General features: G+C 37.7%; 1 protein-coding gene across 6 annotated transcripts in view; it reads left to right on the plus strand.

Annotated features, from left to right (window-relative positions):
• The window catches only part of FRYL (FRY like transcription coactivator), a 147,336-nt gene that overhangs the window by 30,839 nt on the left and 101,260 nt on the right, over positions 1 to 15,237 (plus strand). For all 6 annotated transcript variants that reach the window (XM_069790553.1, XM_069790537.1, XM_069790581.1 and 3 more), the window contains exon 2: positions 13,111 to 13,310. In XM_069790553.1, the coding sequence (XP_069646654.1) occupies positions 13,111 to 13,310 (200 nt within the window). The remainder of the gene's footprint in view (positions 1 to 13,110; positions 13,311 to 15,237) is intronic.

Genomic DNA, 15,237 nt, shown 5'->3' on the forward strand with positions numbered 1-15,237 from the left:
ATTTTTCATCTGAAATATTAATGTGCTTATATGGAGCATATTAAAAGAAATTAATGTAGTTCCTTTACAGATTTTTTTCAAAGAGGTTTTTTTTTTAATGATGTATGATTTGAAGTTATTGGTTACTTTATAACTGATGCTCCGTAGTCCTTTTCCAAAATAGCTTTTTACAGCAAAGCTGCCAGTATTCATTACTTTTTGCATTTATGCAGGGAAGGTATCAGTTTGACATTAATGAGGATAATTGAGGATAATGAACATAATGAGGATAATGAGGAAAAGTCTTTTCCTCTTTCTACTGGGAGCTGGAATTGCCCACTTCTCACAAGGAAAGAATAAGCAGGCAGTAAGAGGGGGAGGTTTAAACAAACTACCTTGGGTTGTGCTCAGCGAGGGAACTTTTTGCAAAAGCTGTCTGGCTTCTGACGCTATCTTTTTGGAAAGAATAGAAAACAAATTTGTTGAGCATTTTGACATTGTTTTTTTTTCTTTCAGTACAGTGCATCAATAGGGTTTTTTTATAGCCTTAATTCTTCAAACCGAGGATGTGGAGTTTTGTTTTTCCAGAGAATTGTGGATTAGGAAAGATGACAGAAGGTATTTAAGTTTCTTTTTCTGTTTGCTGGTTAACAAAGACATGCCTATGATCACTTTGACCTTGTAACTTGATGCATTTTTTTTTGTGTGTGTGGTGTATATGTATCTGTTAATATATTGAAAGGAAACAAAACCTTATCATAGATGACGTGTTTGCAGTGACAAGTGTTAGAATTAAGTTGCCTGTGCAGCCCATATATCAGTGTGTTTGTATTCCTTTGATGCTATATCCTTGCCTTAGCTTTAGTTTTTTAGGTATTACTTCGTAAAACTTTAGATTTAGGGTTGAGTTTGTGGTTTTCTTTCTCTTCACGTAATTAGCATACCAGAAAAATGAAGTCTTAATTCAGAGTAAAGTCGCTCTTAGCATTGCTGTAGAAACGTGTGCTTCCTTAACTTCTAGAACAGTGTATATGGTACAAACACTAGCAAATATAATTCTTTTTCCTTCTCTTTCTACTCTTCTAGTCCCCAGGCCTGACTGCTGTATCTTCCCACTGCTGCCTTTGCCTCCTGTCTGCTTTTTAATTTAACATCACTTAGCCAAGCATTGATATAATTTTATTGCCTTTGTTGGCTCATGCTTAAGATAGGATTCAGAGCATCAGTGTGTTTCCAGCCTGGTGCAGCCTTCAATTTGATAGCCCGGGAAGGAAAAACTGGATTTCTCTGTTAGCAGTAGATGTTCTGTTCTCTGCCCCGCTTCCCTCACTCCCGTGGGCTGAGCAGGGCACGCTGTCCATGCTAAGCAGAAAGGGCAAGGGGGAGAAAGTGTGCGTGCAAATTTACCCACAGACTTACCTGTCACTTGAGAAATTGACCGCTGTTCTGTGGCTCTCAAACTGCAGTCCATCAGCTGGGAGAGGGAATGGAGAGAAACCAAACTGCTCCTAGCAAGCTTAAATTTGCTCAACAGGAATCTGCATCTCCCTCAGAAACTTCCTCTTTAAAACAAAAGAAAAAAGAAAAAAAAAGAAAAACGTCTGCTAATGGCAAAATACTGGAAAATATTGATATAGGTGATAGGATTATACATACCTGATAGGCTCAAATGGTTACCTCATTTCTGGGTCCTTATTGGTGAAGTTTGGGTCAATGCTGTAGCCAGGCTGGGAATCCAGCAATGAGCCATGGGATGGTGTCAACATTTTTACCTTTTATATCATCAGAGAAAGTTGTAACTGCTTGTGTTTAGAGAAAAAATTGGTAGTGTGATTCATTGGAATTGGTGCCAGATAACTAGACATCTGAGCTGAGCTCCTTCCAGCTGTCCTTCTGACTCCAGGAGTTAGAACTGAGGGAAAGATGTGTGGTGCTTTCACAAGTTGTGGCAATTACGTGAATGCACAGTACTATCTAAAAGCATGATAACCGTGACTGGTACGGTGATGAGCCTGAGCTTATAGGTCCCCTTGAAAGCCAGGGAATACTACTAGCTCAGACTTAGTGGTGGCTTGGTTTACATTTACCTAAGGGCAAGTGGATCAGAAGAACTAACAGAGCAAGCCAAAGTTATGCTACTCTATCCTTGCTCTCCGTATTCAAAAGGAAGTTGACATCTTTTCTCCTGTTGCAGTAATAATTTTGAATAAAAAATAAGCACCAGGTACTGCTCTTTAAAATTAGTAGTGTAAGCCTTTTTTTGCAATTTAATCATACTGGAATAGAATTGCTTCTGTGTTTGCACCGTTACTGAAGGTATGATTTACAATGCTGTAGAAGGCCTAACATTGACGTATAGGAAGTAAAGAAACAAGTTTAGGTTTTTTTGTGCTTATGTGTTTACTCTTTTGAGGGAATACAAAATTTGTAAATGAGTGAAACTTGGCAGTTATATATGCTCAGTTATTACAGTTCAGTGTTTTGAAGGAAACTGAGATCAGAATACATACCTCTTGACAACACAGCACTAGTACTTTGCTGCTGCTGTGTAAAGTATTTTGACAGTAGGATCATGTTAAGTCTTCACAATAAGTCGACTGGGAAAGAAGACAGTAGGTAACAGATGTGTGCTTGGGGTGGTATCTTTTCACTGAGAAGTTTGCAACTTGATTACAGAACTGTTTTCCAGCAGAAATTCATATATTAAGTCTTAGGTTGCTTTATTATATGTGCGGCTTTAAATTGAATTGAAAGCTACAGTTGTATAAAACTTCAGGACAGTAAAAGCATTTCTGAAAATTACCATTGGGAATCTAACTTACAGCTCTGAACCTTTACAGTCCTGCCGTTATCCTACTTCCATATGTGATGGGTTGTGTTCTAGACCATGGACAAATGAAAGAGACTTATCCTTTACATTCTTTTAAGCTGATCTTGCATGAGAACAGCCTTCTGACGTTGAAGCAAAGCATGTTAAATATATTAGCAATTTAGAAATATGCTATTAAATAAATTTTATGTCTCTTTAGGTGGAGGTTTCTGTGAAACTCAAAATATGATTTTTAATTAAAATGGTTTATCTGAAGGGGTTTCTATTCTGGCAGTTGTTCTAGAGAAGGTATTACATAAACTACATTTTTAATGGTCTGACACTTTAATGGTCAGGATTTCCTGATGGCATGCCATAATCAAGAATGACTGGGCAGGACTTGAGACAATTGAGTTCAAACCGATTTCCTCTTCCTCCTCCAATTTTTATGCTTTATCACATTGTTTTCCAGTGTGTATGGTTTGGTCTTTTGGCATCTTGTGCTATCAAAATTATTTTTTAATTTCTTCTTTTTTTTTCCTGTCTGATAATAGTCTACATGCATGGTCTACCGTAGAAGACTCTATAAAGTGATTCACAAGTTGTACTCCTTGCATATGCTCCTAGCAGTTTCAGACAGTATTTCCCATCTATGTCCTAGCTGTTATGTTGTTAAGGATTTTTTAAAGTGTAAATATGTAAAATTGGTCTTACATACATCTTAGTGATTTTTTTGAAATTTAATTTTAAATTTCTTGTTTGTAAAGGTAGTTACTTGCACCACAGATGGGACATTCTGCCCTGCCATCCCATAGTAACTGACTTAGAATTACATAGCATGAGAGATCAGGTGAGCTTCAGCAAATATCTTTGAGACTGTAGCTCGTAGCAGCTTTTGCTGCTCTCGAGTCCGACATTCTCTGTGGACAGAGTGAGCCCAGCAACGACTAACAGTCTGTTTCTGACTGGCTGCCCTGGATGTCCTTACACTGTCCTGAATGTCAGATCTGACCTCTTTTTCAACCATTAAATTTCTTAATAAAAGTATGTGTGTTTTCTACCTTCCGTAGATATAAAATACCCACCCGTCTGATTTAGGTGATTACATGTGATATACGTGGCTGTTGTTCATCATGTTCAGTCACAATTCTGTAGGGAATCAGGCTCTCTGTATACAGTATGAGGATATGTGTTACTCTGCTAACAATTTTTAAAGATTGCTGTGGGGGGGTTTTTTTGGGGGGTGGGGTTGGACCCAAAAGAAAGCTTTGCTCAGGGATAAACACTTAAATTGGTATTTTGCAATTCAGTAGTCGTGCTGCTTTCCACAGATGAGAGAGCTTTAGAAAGAAGGTTTTGTGGGGTTGCTACTTCTCACCTATGTATAAAGGTAAGAGGAATGACTAGCATAGTCCTTCTTTAAGAAGTGGCAAAGCCAGTAGGATTTACCTGGGGAAATGCATAGCCCAGTTTCTCTCTTCTCATGTATCTAAGTTTAGGCAAAAGAAGCATTCTAAAAATATAATCTTCCTGATTTTATATCTGTAATGTATTTTGTCTTTCTGCCTGTTCTAGAGTTTCAGTGAAGAAATAATATACCTATTTTATTTTGAGGCTTCTCAAAGTAAAGTAGGGAAGAGACTGCAAGATATGAAGGTCCTGTAGAGAGACTGGAATATTTGCTGGTTAGAATTTGATCAGCCATTAAAGCAGCTAGGCAAGAAGAATTTCTTGTTCTCTTCACAATACTTCCTCAAGGAGTGTCTGAATATTAGTACGAAAAAGGGGGAAAAGTGCTATGTGGCAGATAATACAGCAAAAAGTCTTCGGAAGATTTTGGTGATGGGTTGTTTAGAAGGGGGAGAAAGACCTTTCAAGGACTTGTCTGTGTTTGACACACAGGGGACTGACTTCATACATCTCAGACCATGTTCATAGGTGTGGAAAAGATGGAGGAGAAATTTTCTTCTAAACTTAAGTTGATGATTTTTATATTATTTTTTTTTAAATAACAAAAACCATCACTTTTAAGTTTGAAGCAATACTACCAAAACATATTTCTCTTCTGGTTTCTCTCTTGCAGGAGACTGGCTAGATTTCTAGAAAGCATTATGCTAAATGAAAATCTAAAAATTACAGTTTATCAATGCATTTCTCAGAGATATTAACAGCAGTGGGGAAAAACACTGCTGAATCTTTGGAAAGACAAAACTACCTAGTTACAAGGCAGAACTTCAAGTTTGAGGATCATCAGTAGCAGCAAGACTGTATCTGCTAAGGGATTGTAATCTGGCCCAGATACCTAGAAAACTAGATATTGCCAGATTAAGTTTTTATGCCTTAGAATTTCTGCTGTGTCTCTGTGTTGGCCTGAAGTAATGTTTCTGTTACCGTTTACTAGCAGAGGAGTCTGCATTTTGGGGAAAGCTAAGATTAAATTTCTTGCCTGTGGTTTCAGAGGCTTTGAAAGCAGAAAACAAGCTTCATGTGAGTACCTGTAACTAGACAAATTGGCAGCTGCTCTCCCTGTTGAGTCAACTTCCCATAAGGAAAGGATGTTCATGTTTGTTGGGTGTAGAAAAATTATTTGTATGATAAAGCTTCAGAAGATTTCTGTGAGGTTTTTGTTCTGTGTTTTTTTGAGTCCAAATGAAAGCTCAGCTGTCATAGTACCAGTTCCCACAATACACTCAGAAAACTTTTCTTTCCTTTCTGTATTCCCTCCCAGGGCCATGTGCTTAATTAGGTACTTGTTGAAATAAACTTATCTTCTGTTTATTGATGCAGTATTCATTTATGTTTCTTTGTTCCAGAGCTTGGCTAGAATGTAGTATTAACATATCTGAAGGTCTTTGGATAAATTGTCATTAGGGAAGTGTTTCTACTGCAGAAGTAAAATGTAAGTTCCGATTTAGACATGGAGGGGAAGTTATCAATACACGTATAACTTCCTCTCACTGAAAGGATTGACTTGGCTTTACAAACATTACACTGAACCATACCACTGAACTAAGTCAGTTCTAAGCCTGTTTTTACTTCACAGGTGGGTAATCCATTCATCTTATTAACACGTGACGTTTCATAAATGCATGACAGAAGTACCAGCTGGTACTGCTGGTTATTTAATTATTTTCATCTACTTCACGTAAAATCAGCAAAAGAGAGTGAGATGAATAAGAATTTGCAATCTGGGCTTTTAGTCCATGTGGCTTGCTAATGAGATAATGGTTCTTCTTTGCCTGTTCATGTAGTGTAATTAGACATGTGGAGCCACGATCTTTGTTAAGCATTTTCCAGAGATAATTCACTGTATACTGCCAACGCAGAGAAAGAAGAAAGCATGCCATACCTCGTGTCACTGGATGAATTAGTTGTGTAGTCTGTATTGAAAATAATAGGATGTTTGTTCATCAGGAACTATGTATCTAGACTAAGATATGAGAAATATGGGAGAAAGAGCAGATTTGGTTTTTTTTTCCTTAGTCATGTATATTCTAATGTATTGGGACTGATTTCAGTTTCAACTACTGTGTTTATATTTGTGGTGTTACCGATCAGTAGGTGTATATTATGTAAAGCAAAGGCATATCTAGATAACACAATCTATGAAAATTTGTGCGGTCAGTGGCCCTTAATAGATATATACTGGCAACAAATGTGGATTTTATTCATATTTTAGGTTACCTTGTAAAGTGACATAACTATGGTGTCAGGAGGCTGCTATGCCTCTCCCTTCGCTTTCAGATTTTCATACCAGTATCAAGAATAATATTTTATTAGGTACTTTTTTTTTTTTAAACGCATCCTAAGAATGCCTCAAAAATGTCGTCTCGCAGAAACTCAATATATTAGCCCATCTAAGCACATTACTGAGAATAATACACATCACTGAAAAAATTGGAATAGCATTTATATATAACTGGAAGTGGTTAAAATAAGTATATAAGTATATTTTACAAGTTTGCAATTTCTTCTTTTTTATTGTAAGCTATTAGCACAGTTTAAAATGAGTAACATTTTTCTGGTAAATGAGTGTTAATGAAAGAAATGGAAAAACCTGGGTAAATGCAGTATAATGCAGAAGTATCCACCATTTCTGCAAAGGCTGCTGACTCCAGCACTTGTGTGATGCTGGGGAACCAAGGAACCAGCCAGAGCCGCGTGTGCAGCAGTGCTGGCTGTGCATGAAATCAGCTGGGATTCAGTACAGCTAGAGCTAGTAAGGCAGTAATAAATCCAGCTTACAGACAGGCTCCATGCACTATCACTAGTGGTACATAGTTTGGACAAAAACTGGTGAAGTAGATCTGGCCGGTCTACTCTGCTGTCACACGCTTTGGCAACCCAGGTAAACTGGCTGGGTAAATGAATAGCAACTGCATCCTCCCATCGCTAGTCTGGAAGCAAATCCAAGAGATTTAAGTGAAGAATGGCTCTTCCTTTATATTTGTCTATAGACCAGAGGTCAAGATTTGGAATGTGCATCTGTTACTAGAGCAGTGTATGTTGAACTTCTTTGTCTTCATAAAGGTGTTCACCATTTCTCTCATTGAAATCATGAGGTTTTTTCACTGATAAGAGTAAGGAGACTTTGGAAGCAATAGAAACCTGATGGTCTACAGGAATTGTAGAATTGTGAAATAATGATAAGGTTATTGAAGAAGTTGTCTTCTCTAGAAAACAGACTGCTGGTCTGGGATACAGGAAACCTAGGTTTAACTGTTTGGCCCTGCTTATAATTTGTTGGGATGATACTGGATAGGTTGCCATCTCTTTTGAGCATTGACATCCTTATTAGGCAAAAAATAATTAATCTGGTAAAATAACTGAACATCTGTTGCTATGAAGCACTGTAACAATTGTTACAGATCTGTTTCCATGTACGTTAATATCACTTCTGTGAGGTAGGATGAAATGTTCCAGATGTTTATCAGAGTAGAAGACAAAAAGCTTAATTAAAACTCCTTTAAGTAACCACACAGATAATATTTTCAGTCTTTGGGAGTTTTCATATTGTCAGTTGGACATGCAAACCCTATTCCGCAACAAGTATCACAGAAGACTTAAAGTGCCTGTGGTATTATGTGTGCTGCAAAAATAATAATAAAACACTTAATCATTAAATGTAAATGTGTGTAAAATGATTTACTACCTTAGCAATGAATTTAAAAATAGCAACCAAGAAAATGATCTCCTTGATGAAAACTATGGAGGCTGTCTCAAAAGCGTGTTAAGTACCCTTATTTTATAGTTGGATACCTTATTTAAAAAACATAAAATAATTCTAGATGTATTTTCAGGTATCTCGAAAGAGGGGAGATACCTGATTGAAGTTTTGCTTCAGTCTGACCATTCCAACTTCCTGAGAAACAGCTGCGACTGAAGGCAAATTTCTGTTAAAGGAAAAGACATGAAAAACTTAGAAAGTACTATTTAAAGCACATATGAAGTGTCAACACTTGGCTAAGTGTAAAGTAGTACCAAAAAAAGTATACAAAAGCTAAAAAGCTAACAATCATCATTTCATATTAGCCATGAATTAAAATGCACTCATTGACTGTCACAGGCTGGGGTGCGTTTGTTACCTTTTGGTACCTGCTTTGTATGTTTGAATCCTGAATAATCTCATTAGTAAATAGGACACTACTGATATCCTCAAATACTTGATGCACTTGGGCTATACAGAGAGAAGCAGGATGATAATAATAGCATTCTTTAATATCAACTTGGGTATTAAGTAACCTTTCCTAGTTCTGGACACTTGTGTTTTAACATGAAACAACTTTGTCTCTCATTTAGCATACATCAGGGCATGTTGCCTTTTGACCTAGGAGTATGTTGTCTGTGTAATTATGCTTTGGATTGTTTTACTGTTCCTTGAAACTATCCAAACAATTTGGTGTGGCCCTAGCAACCAAACAATACTGTTTAACAGAGATTTCCTATGGCACTTACTCCCAGATTTCCCACGTAGCGCTAGCTTGCATCAGAGCAAACAAACAGGATATTGTTTCAAGTGAAAAACATTCAGTGTTTTCAAGCGATTTATGAAAGTAGTTTTTTGTTTTTGAACTGTTGCGAGTGGTATGATTTTTGGTTCCAGATTTCATCTGAACTTCTGTAGAATGGTCCATGTTTTGAAGATTCAGAACAATATTTGAAACTTAAAATTTCTCTGGCAGCTAAGACCAGAGAGTGGCTTATGCTTTGATGGCAACGAATAGCAGAAAGAAATTATTTAATCCTGTCCTGTAATCATATTTTTTTTTCCATTAAACATGCTATTTAAAATCCACATAGACCTTTCCTACTGTGTTATCGATTGCAAGTTCATGAGTAAATGAATCCCACTGAACATAATTATACCAGATAATAATGTTGTTTGACCTAGTTAAGGAATCTGATAATAGATTTTGGCTTTTCTTTAAGGAACTTATTAAACACAGTCAAGCTCCCTCCCCTTTTTCCCTCCTATGTGGTTTTTTTTCCTGTGTGTGTTTAACTAACTTCACTATTTTTACATAGCAGATAAAGCCATGAACATTGTCATATGCAAGGCAGGAGTCATTAATGTGAACCATTAATGGTGTCACGAATTAGAGTCCTCAGCAAGTTCACAGATGAAAGTAAATCCTAGTCATTTATTCTGCCTTTTGAATACACTGGCATTTCAGCAAAACTAAAATATTTGTAATCCTCTCATGGCAGCATTTGTAATTGCTTCAGTCTGACATTTTCCCTTTGATTTTTCAGGGAGGTTTATTACCAAGTGAACAGTTTATGCATGTGAACACAGAGATTAGTAACATGTACAACCGTAGGATAGCCTTAACTCTGCTTTGCTGCTGGAAGAGTAAAAAGGCAAGTGCTGTCCCTGCATTGACTCTCCCCTTTGCGCTGGTGCAAGTGTATGTGCAGTCATGTGGTGAGCAAATTGGACAACTGATTGTGTCAAAATTAACCCGGGGGAAAAAAAAATTAATACGTATGCTGCTTTTCCAGTTCAGTTCTTTGCACAACTGCACACTTGTGTTTGCTTGCACAGGAGGAGGATGGTGCAGGAAAGGAGATAGCTGGCTGGGGGGGATTGCATCCTTTGACAATACTGCAGTTTATGCCATCTGAAGGGGCTGTGTGAAACTATAGCGAAGGAGTGGGGTCCGTGGCATTGCAGGCTGATGTAAGGCTGTCCTGGCACCACATTTCCCTGGCTTCACGGTCATGCCCTCTGCCTTGCACTGAAATTTCTGCAACACTTCTGGGAGCTGGTCTGGTTGTAGGCCAGTTGCTTCTTTTTTTCTTGTCAGGGTTAGGTTTTTGTCCAGTTTACCCATTTGGCTACCGAGTTTACCTTCTGTTGTCGTGTCTGGCGGGAGGATTTGCCTGAAGTATGCCTGGGTTTAGTCAGTCTGAACAGCCTTGGTGTTTCATCCTTAGTGAGAAAAGCTGTTTTGTAGCTTTGAAAATTAACACGCTAAGATGGTCTTTTACTGAGGATTAGTTTACTAATGCAAAGAAAGTAAAGATAGTACTTTGAAGATTATCAGCTTTCAATGTTTTCCCAATTCTTAAATGACAGGGGCTTTTTAAGGTGATCTTTTGGAAACTAGAGACAGAAATGTATTATGTAAACACATTCTTAAGACTTGTCTACATAAAGCAAATTTAGGCTAAGGAGCATGTTAGTCCTTCTCGGTTTCTCTATAGAGTGACAAGAGCTGGTTGAGTACCAGCTTCTCATTGTTCAGGCGTGTGGACTGGACCGGAGCTGTGGCGTGTTCCCTTAAGTCCCCAGTCCTGATAATGTGGGGATTGTGGCATACTCCAGTAGGTGAGTATGGAAGGAGCCAAAGCAGCTGCTTTGCTAAATTTCTTGTGACCAGACACAGCTAGTGATGTTCAAAAAAGGAGATTTAAACTTCTCGCATTTCTTTCCAGTCCGTTCCCACTTCACTGTGTGATTTAAAATAATAGAGACCAATTTGTCTGTTGCGTAGAACAAAGCTTTAGCTTTCTTAGAATCTCTCATATTTAGGTGTTTCTGTTTGTTACCTGGCATGGCGTGGAAGTATATATTCCACCTTTGCACCTCCTCTCTCTTCAAACCTCTATGCTCTCGTTCTTGACACTTAATGCATCTCTCTTGTTTCCTGGGCTGCCTTTGGAAGCACCGGGGTTAAAGAATGACAAGAGCACGGATGCTGGAGAATGTGGATATTGTAAAGAAATGAAATATTTTTTAAAGCGCCTGACACATTTATGCTTCTGTACTGAGGGACAAGACAATCGTCAGATATGGGACAAGAAAGAATTTTTCTTTAAAGGCAGATGTTTTGGGTTGTCGTCTTTCTTTTGCAGCATGCACGTCATTCTGTTTCTTAATGCCTTTGCGTACTTTTATCTAGTGAGCTTCCACCATAGGGATCTAGAACACGGCAGTGTCTTTGATCTTCCATTGCCTGCACTGTGTGGCACACGCTCTTCTATGTCTTTTAGGACCTCTGTTACTGAGATCAAAGTGCTAGATCAAAGTGTTGGAGGATGTTCAGAAATGCTCTATGGCATGTGGTGTGCGTGCATGTCGTTCTAGTGTTGCCCTGGCTGCTGGGAACTCAGCTCTGTGACCTTGGCAAGTCCTTCCAGCCTTGAAGACGGCATACTGCAATTTATGTACAGGAAAAAATATGCATTACTCCAACTAAACAGCAAGTTTGTACAAAAACTTAGGGGAAAAAACACAGGTTGTATGTAGTACTCACAACATTATGCAAGGTAACCTTCCTTTTTCAGTAGAGGCTAATGTAGTTGTGACCATTCTGATTTCACTCCTGCTGAATTGCTCACTTCACTAATGCGTTTGAGGAATGATTACTTTCAGTGGATGTTGAGGAAGTCTGTGTTACATAAAATGTAACTTTCTGAACTGATAGAAGAAATTATGAATGGCTGAGACTCAAACTTGGGAAGAAGTGAAGTGAAGTACCAAAGGTTTGGTCTCCATGGCAACCAGTATTTTCATGAATGAGTTGAACATTGAAAAAATGTTTGAGTAAAAGTTGTGGATAATATTTGGCTAATAGGAATTGCACATATACAAGTTGAAAACACACAAAAATTTTGCAAGTTCATCAAAATTGGCCAAGCGTATCTCCTCACACTTTAACTGCAAAAAGCCTTAAAGAAGCTTACCTGAACAAATCACGATATGTAATACAATAAAAAGGACTGAGACTAGGGTCTCTATACAGCTACCTTAGGAAAATAAAATCTTAATATCAATAGGTATGAATTCTTAATATGAATTCCTAATAGTAATAAAAAAATGTCTGCAGTCATGGAATATGCTTGAGAAATATCAGACCTTTCTGGGTAGATTTGGGGCATCATTGGACATGTCAATAGTGACTTTGATTTATAGTGTGCAAAACAAGAATTGTAATTATTTACTCTAATTGTTATGTGTATGTTAAATTCATGTGTGAATGCATTCTGATACCTGATTTTTGGTACTGCAATTCACATTGGGTGGCAGCTGTGATAATAAAGAAGTTTTTGAGTGCTTAGAGAGAAAAATAAAATTAAAGGTGGATAAATATATGTAAACTTAGTATATGACAATTTCAGTAAAAAGGTGAAAGTACTAATCCTTAGAGAGGGAGATTAACATATCCAGTGTTATTTATATTGATCGATTAATTAATATTTCTCGTAAGGAGCAAGTCTTTTAGATTTGTGACTAGAGAATGAAGATAAAGAGTTAGCATGACATGTCTCAAAAGGGTTTGCATTCTTGTTAGGAAAATCAGTGTACTGACAAAAAGTGCCAGGGGGCCAAGGAAATATTTCTCTTGAAGATATTTGGATACCAAGTAGAAAATTGAACTTCATGGCCAATTTATAAAAGTTGAATCAAGCTGATGCCTCTCACAATATAGGGACATAACCCTTTACATTGGACCTTTTGATTTTTTTAGTCATACTTGAACTGAAGATATCAGATATTACCAGCTGTAATCTTTATCCTGATCATCATACAGTTGTATTCAGAATGGGGTGGTTCGCACAGTGTACGACAGTTATGCATTTTAGCAATGACAAAAATGAGTTGCACTGTAAACCTGTATGCAACTTTGAGTAGAATTTCCCACCTAATTTAAAAAAAAAATTCTTGTTGGATGTTATAGCTAGTTATTTCCTCCTGGTTTACAGAATTTACCATGTGAATACGTCCGTGTGGTAGACGGGTAAATAAAGAAATGACAGGCACTGTGTTTAGAAGCTCTGCTTTATAGCTCTTTATTTTTCTTTTTTTTTTCCTCTAGCCTCCACGCCACACAGCAGAGTAAATAAACGCAGAGTTTCTCCAAGTGTTGTTTCCACCTGGGAAAAGAGAGGCATCATCATGTCTAACATTACTATTGATCCAGATGTCAAACCTGGCGAGTACGTCATCAAAAGCCTCTTTGCTGAATTTGCTGTTCAAGCTGAAAAGAAAATTGAAGTTGTAATGGCTGAACCTTTGGTGAGTCCTTTTTTTCATAGTATCCCTTGAAATCATCCTGCTTTTTTTAAAAAATAGGCTGATTTATTGTATGTATGGTTACTGAAAAAAACATCCCCCAGATATTGTTGGCTTTTCAAAGGGATTATTTCAAGAATAAATAGGGTTGCTACCTGGATTAAGTTTTATTGACTTCCTTCAAAACTGTTACGTAGTGGTTACTGGAAACAAGACCTCTTCGTATTCATAAGTTCTGTAAAGATACAAAAGGAAATAGCGACAACAAAAAATGTTCCTTCATTAACACTGCGAAGTGTATTTCGTGTTGATGTTTCTTTGAAATAATACTTTGACAATATACTTTCAAGAAAAGATACATCTGGTTTGTTTTCCAAAGTAATGACGCGAACACCTGGAAGAATAAAGTAGCCAGCATATATTGCAGATTAGGCAAAATGGAAAATTCTGTTGATGATCCAGATCACATGATCTTGAAGTAAAAGGATTTTTTTTTTTTTTAAACTTGGAAATTTCTGGGGGAAAAAAAAAGTTTTTTTTTTAACTTGGAAATTTGCTGAGCAGGTGGGATGCTGCAGCTCACAGAGGGCTGGCTCACACAAGGCCTCTGTTTGCAACTGCTGCTTGCAGAAGTGTTCATGTGCAGAAATGCACATGTGAGCACTCGAGCCCCAGTTTCGAAACTTTAGTAGGAAAAAATGTTGTTAAGCAGCAGTCCAAAAGAACACAAAAATGTGGCTAAACATCTTTTGTGGTGTCACTGATGGAATCATCTTCAACTAAAACCATTAGATCAAAGGCTGAAGAAAAGCAAACATTTCTTTATACACACCTACCTAGGTATACATTATATATACGTGTGTGTGTTTGTGTGTATACCAGGCAAGCCTACAACTTAAACATAACTTGTCTGTTTCCTTACAGACATCCAAGAGTCAGGTGTTTGGGAGGGTTTGATAAGAAAGCACAGAAACTTTGTAGGAAAAGGGGCACGCAAATGGTGAAGGGTACGTAGCTAAGAAATGAGAGGAGAGCTCTAGGGGTGGTGGTGCTGTGGGTGGAAAGGCAAACAGCTCTGCTTGGGGCGGTCTGCGTGCCTACTGCTGCGAATGCCGCTCCCTCAGCCCCTAAACGTACGGGGAGGGTAGTGCTTGGCCAGAATGACATGGACTGGCTGTAATTCAGGTGAGCTGAAGAGGGCTCTTCCTCAGACACAGCTAGTTTGGGGTTAAATCTCCTAACCGGAATACTGGTAGCAAGGTAAATGTAATAGCCCCGGAGTTCGCTTGTGCTGCAAAACAAGAAGAGTGATTCCCACCTCTGTTGTCTGGTGAGGTTTTGTGGTGATTGCATGAAGTCTGCCTTAGGATCTTTTACTAATAAGATTCTGAAATTGGTATTTTGTGTGTATACAGTATGTATAAAATTCTTTGGGATAAAATAAAAAATTATAAATATTGCTGGAGTAGTAATTTGTGAAGGTCTTTAACACTTCTGTCTGGGTTCATTTGCTAAGTTGAATTCCTTTAAACAAAATGTTTTTTAATGCAATCAAATGTAAATTTATACATATAGCCAGCTTTCCTTATTTTATGTTGGTGGGAAGGACAGACTATACAGAAAACCAGCAATTTAAAAGAGGTGCCAAAAGCTTTGGAAAAGTGAAACAACCTGAGCCTCTGTAACACAAAGAGATAGAAGGGAATCCTTAGGTGTCTCAGTGGAAGGAAATACTAAAGTGCTGAAGTGGTTTTATTTTTGTACGTAGTATTTGATAGAAATACTGACTATTCAGTTCTAGTGTATGACATTTAAAAAGAAGGATAAAAGTCTGAAAGGGCACAGGAAAGGCACTGACTGAGACTGGAGAAAAGGCTTTAATGGAAGAGAGGAAAGCCTTTTATCATTTTAGTGTGATTTGATTTTGTGG

The sequence above is a fragment of the Haliaeetus albicilla genome, chromosome 1 (assembly GCF_947461875.1).
Source record: "Haliaeetus albicilla chromosome 1, bHalAlb1.1, whole genome shotgun sequence".
NCBI lineage: Eukaryota > Metazoa > Chordata > Aves > Accipitriformes > Accipitridae > Haliaeetus > Haliaeetus albicilla.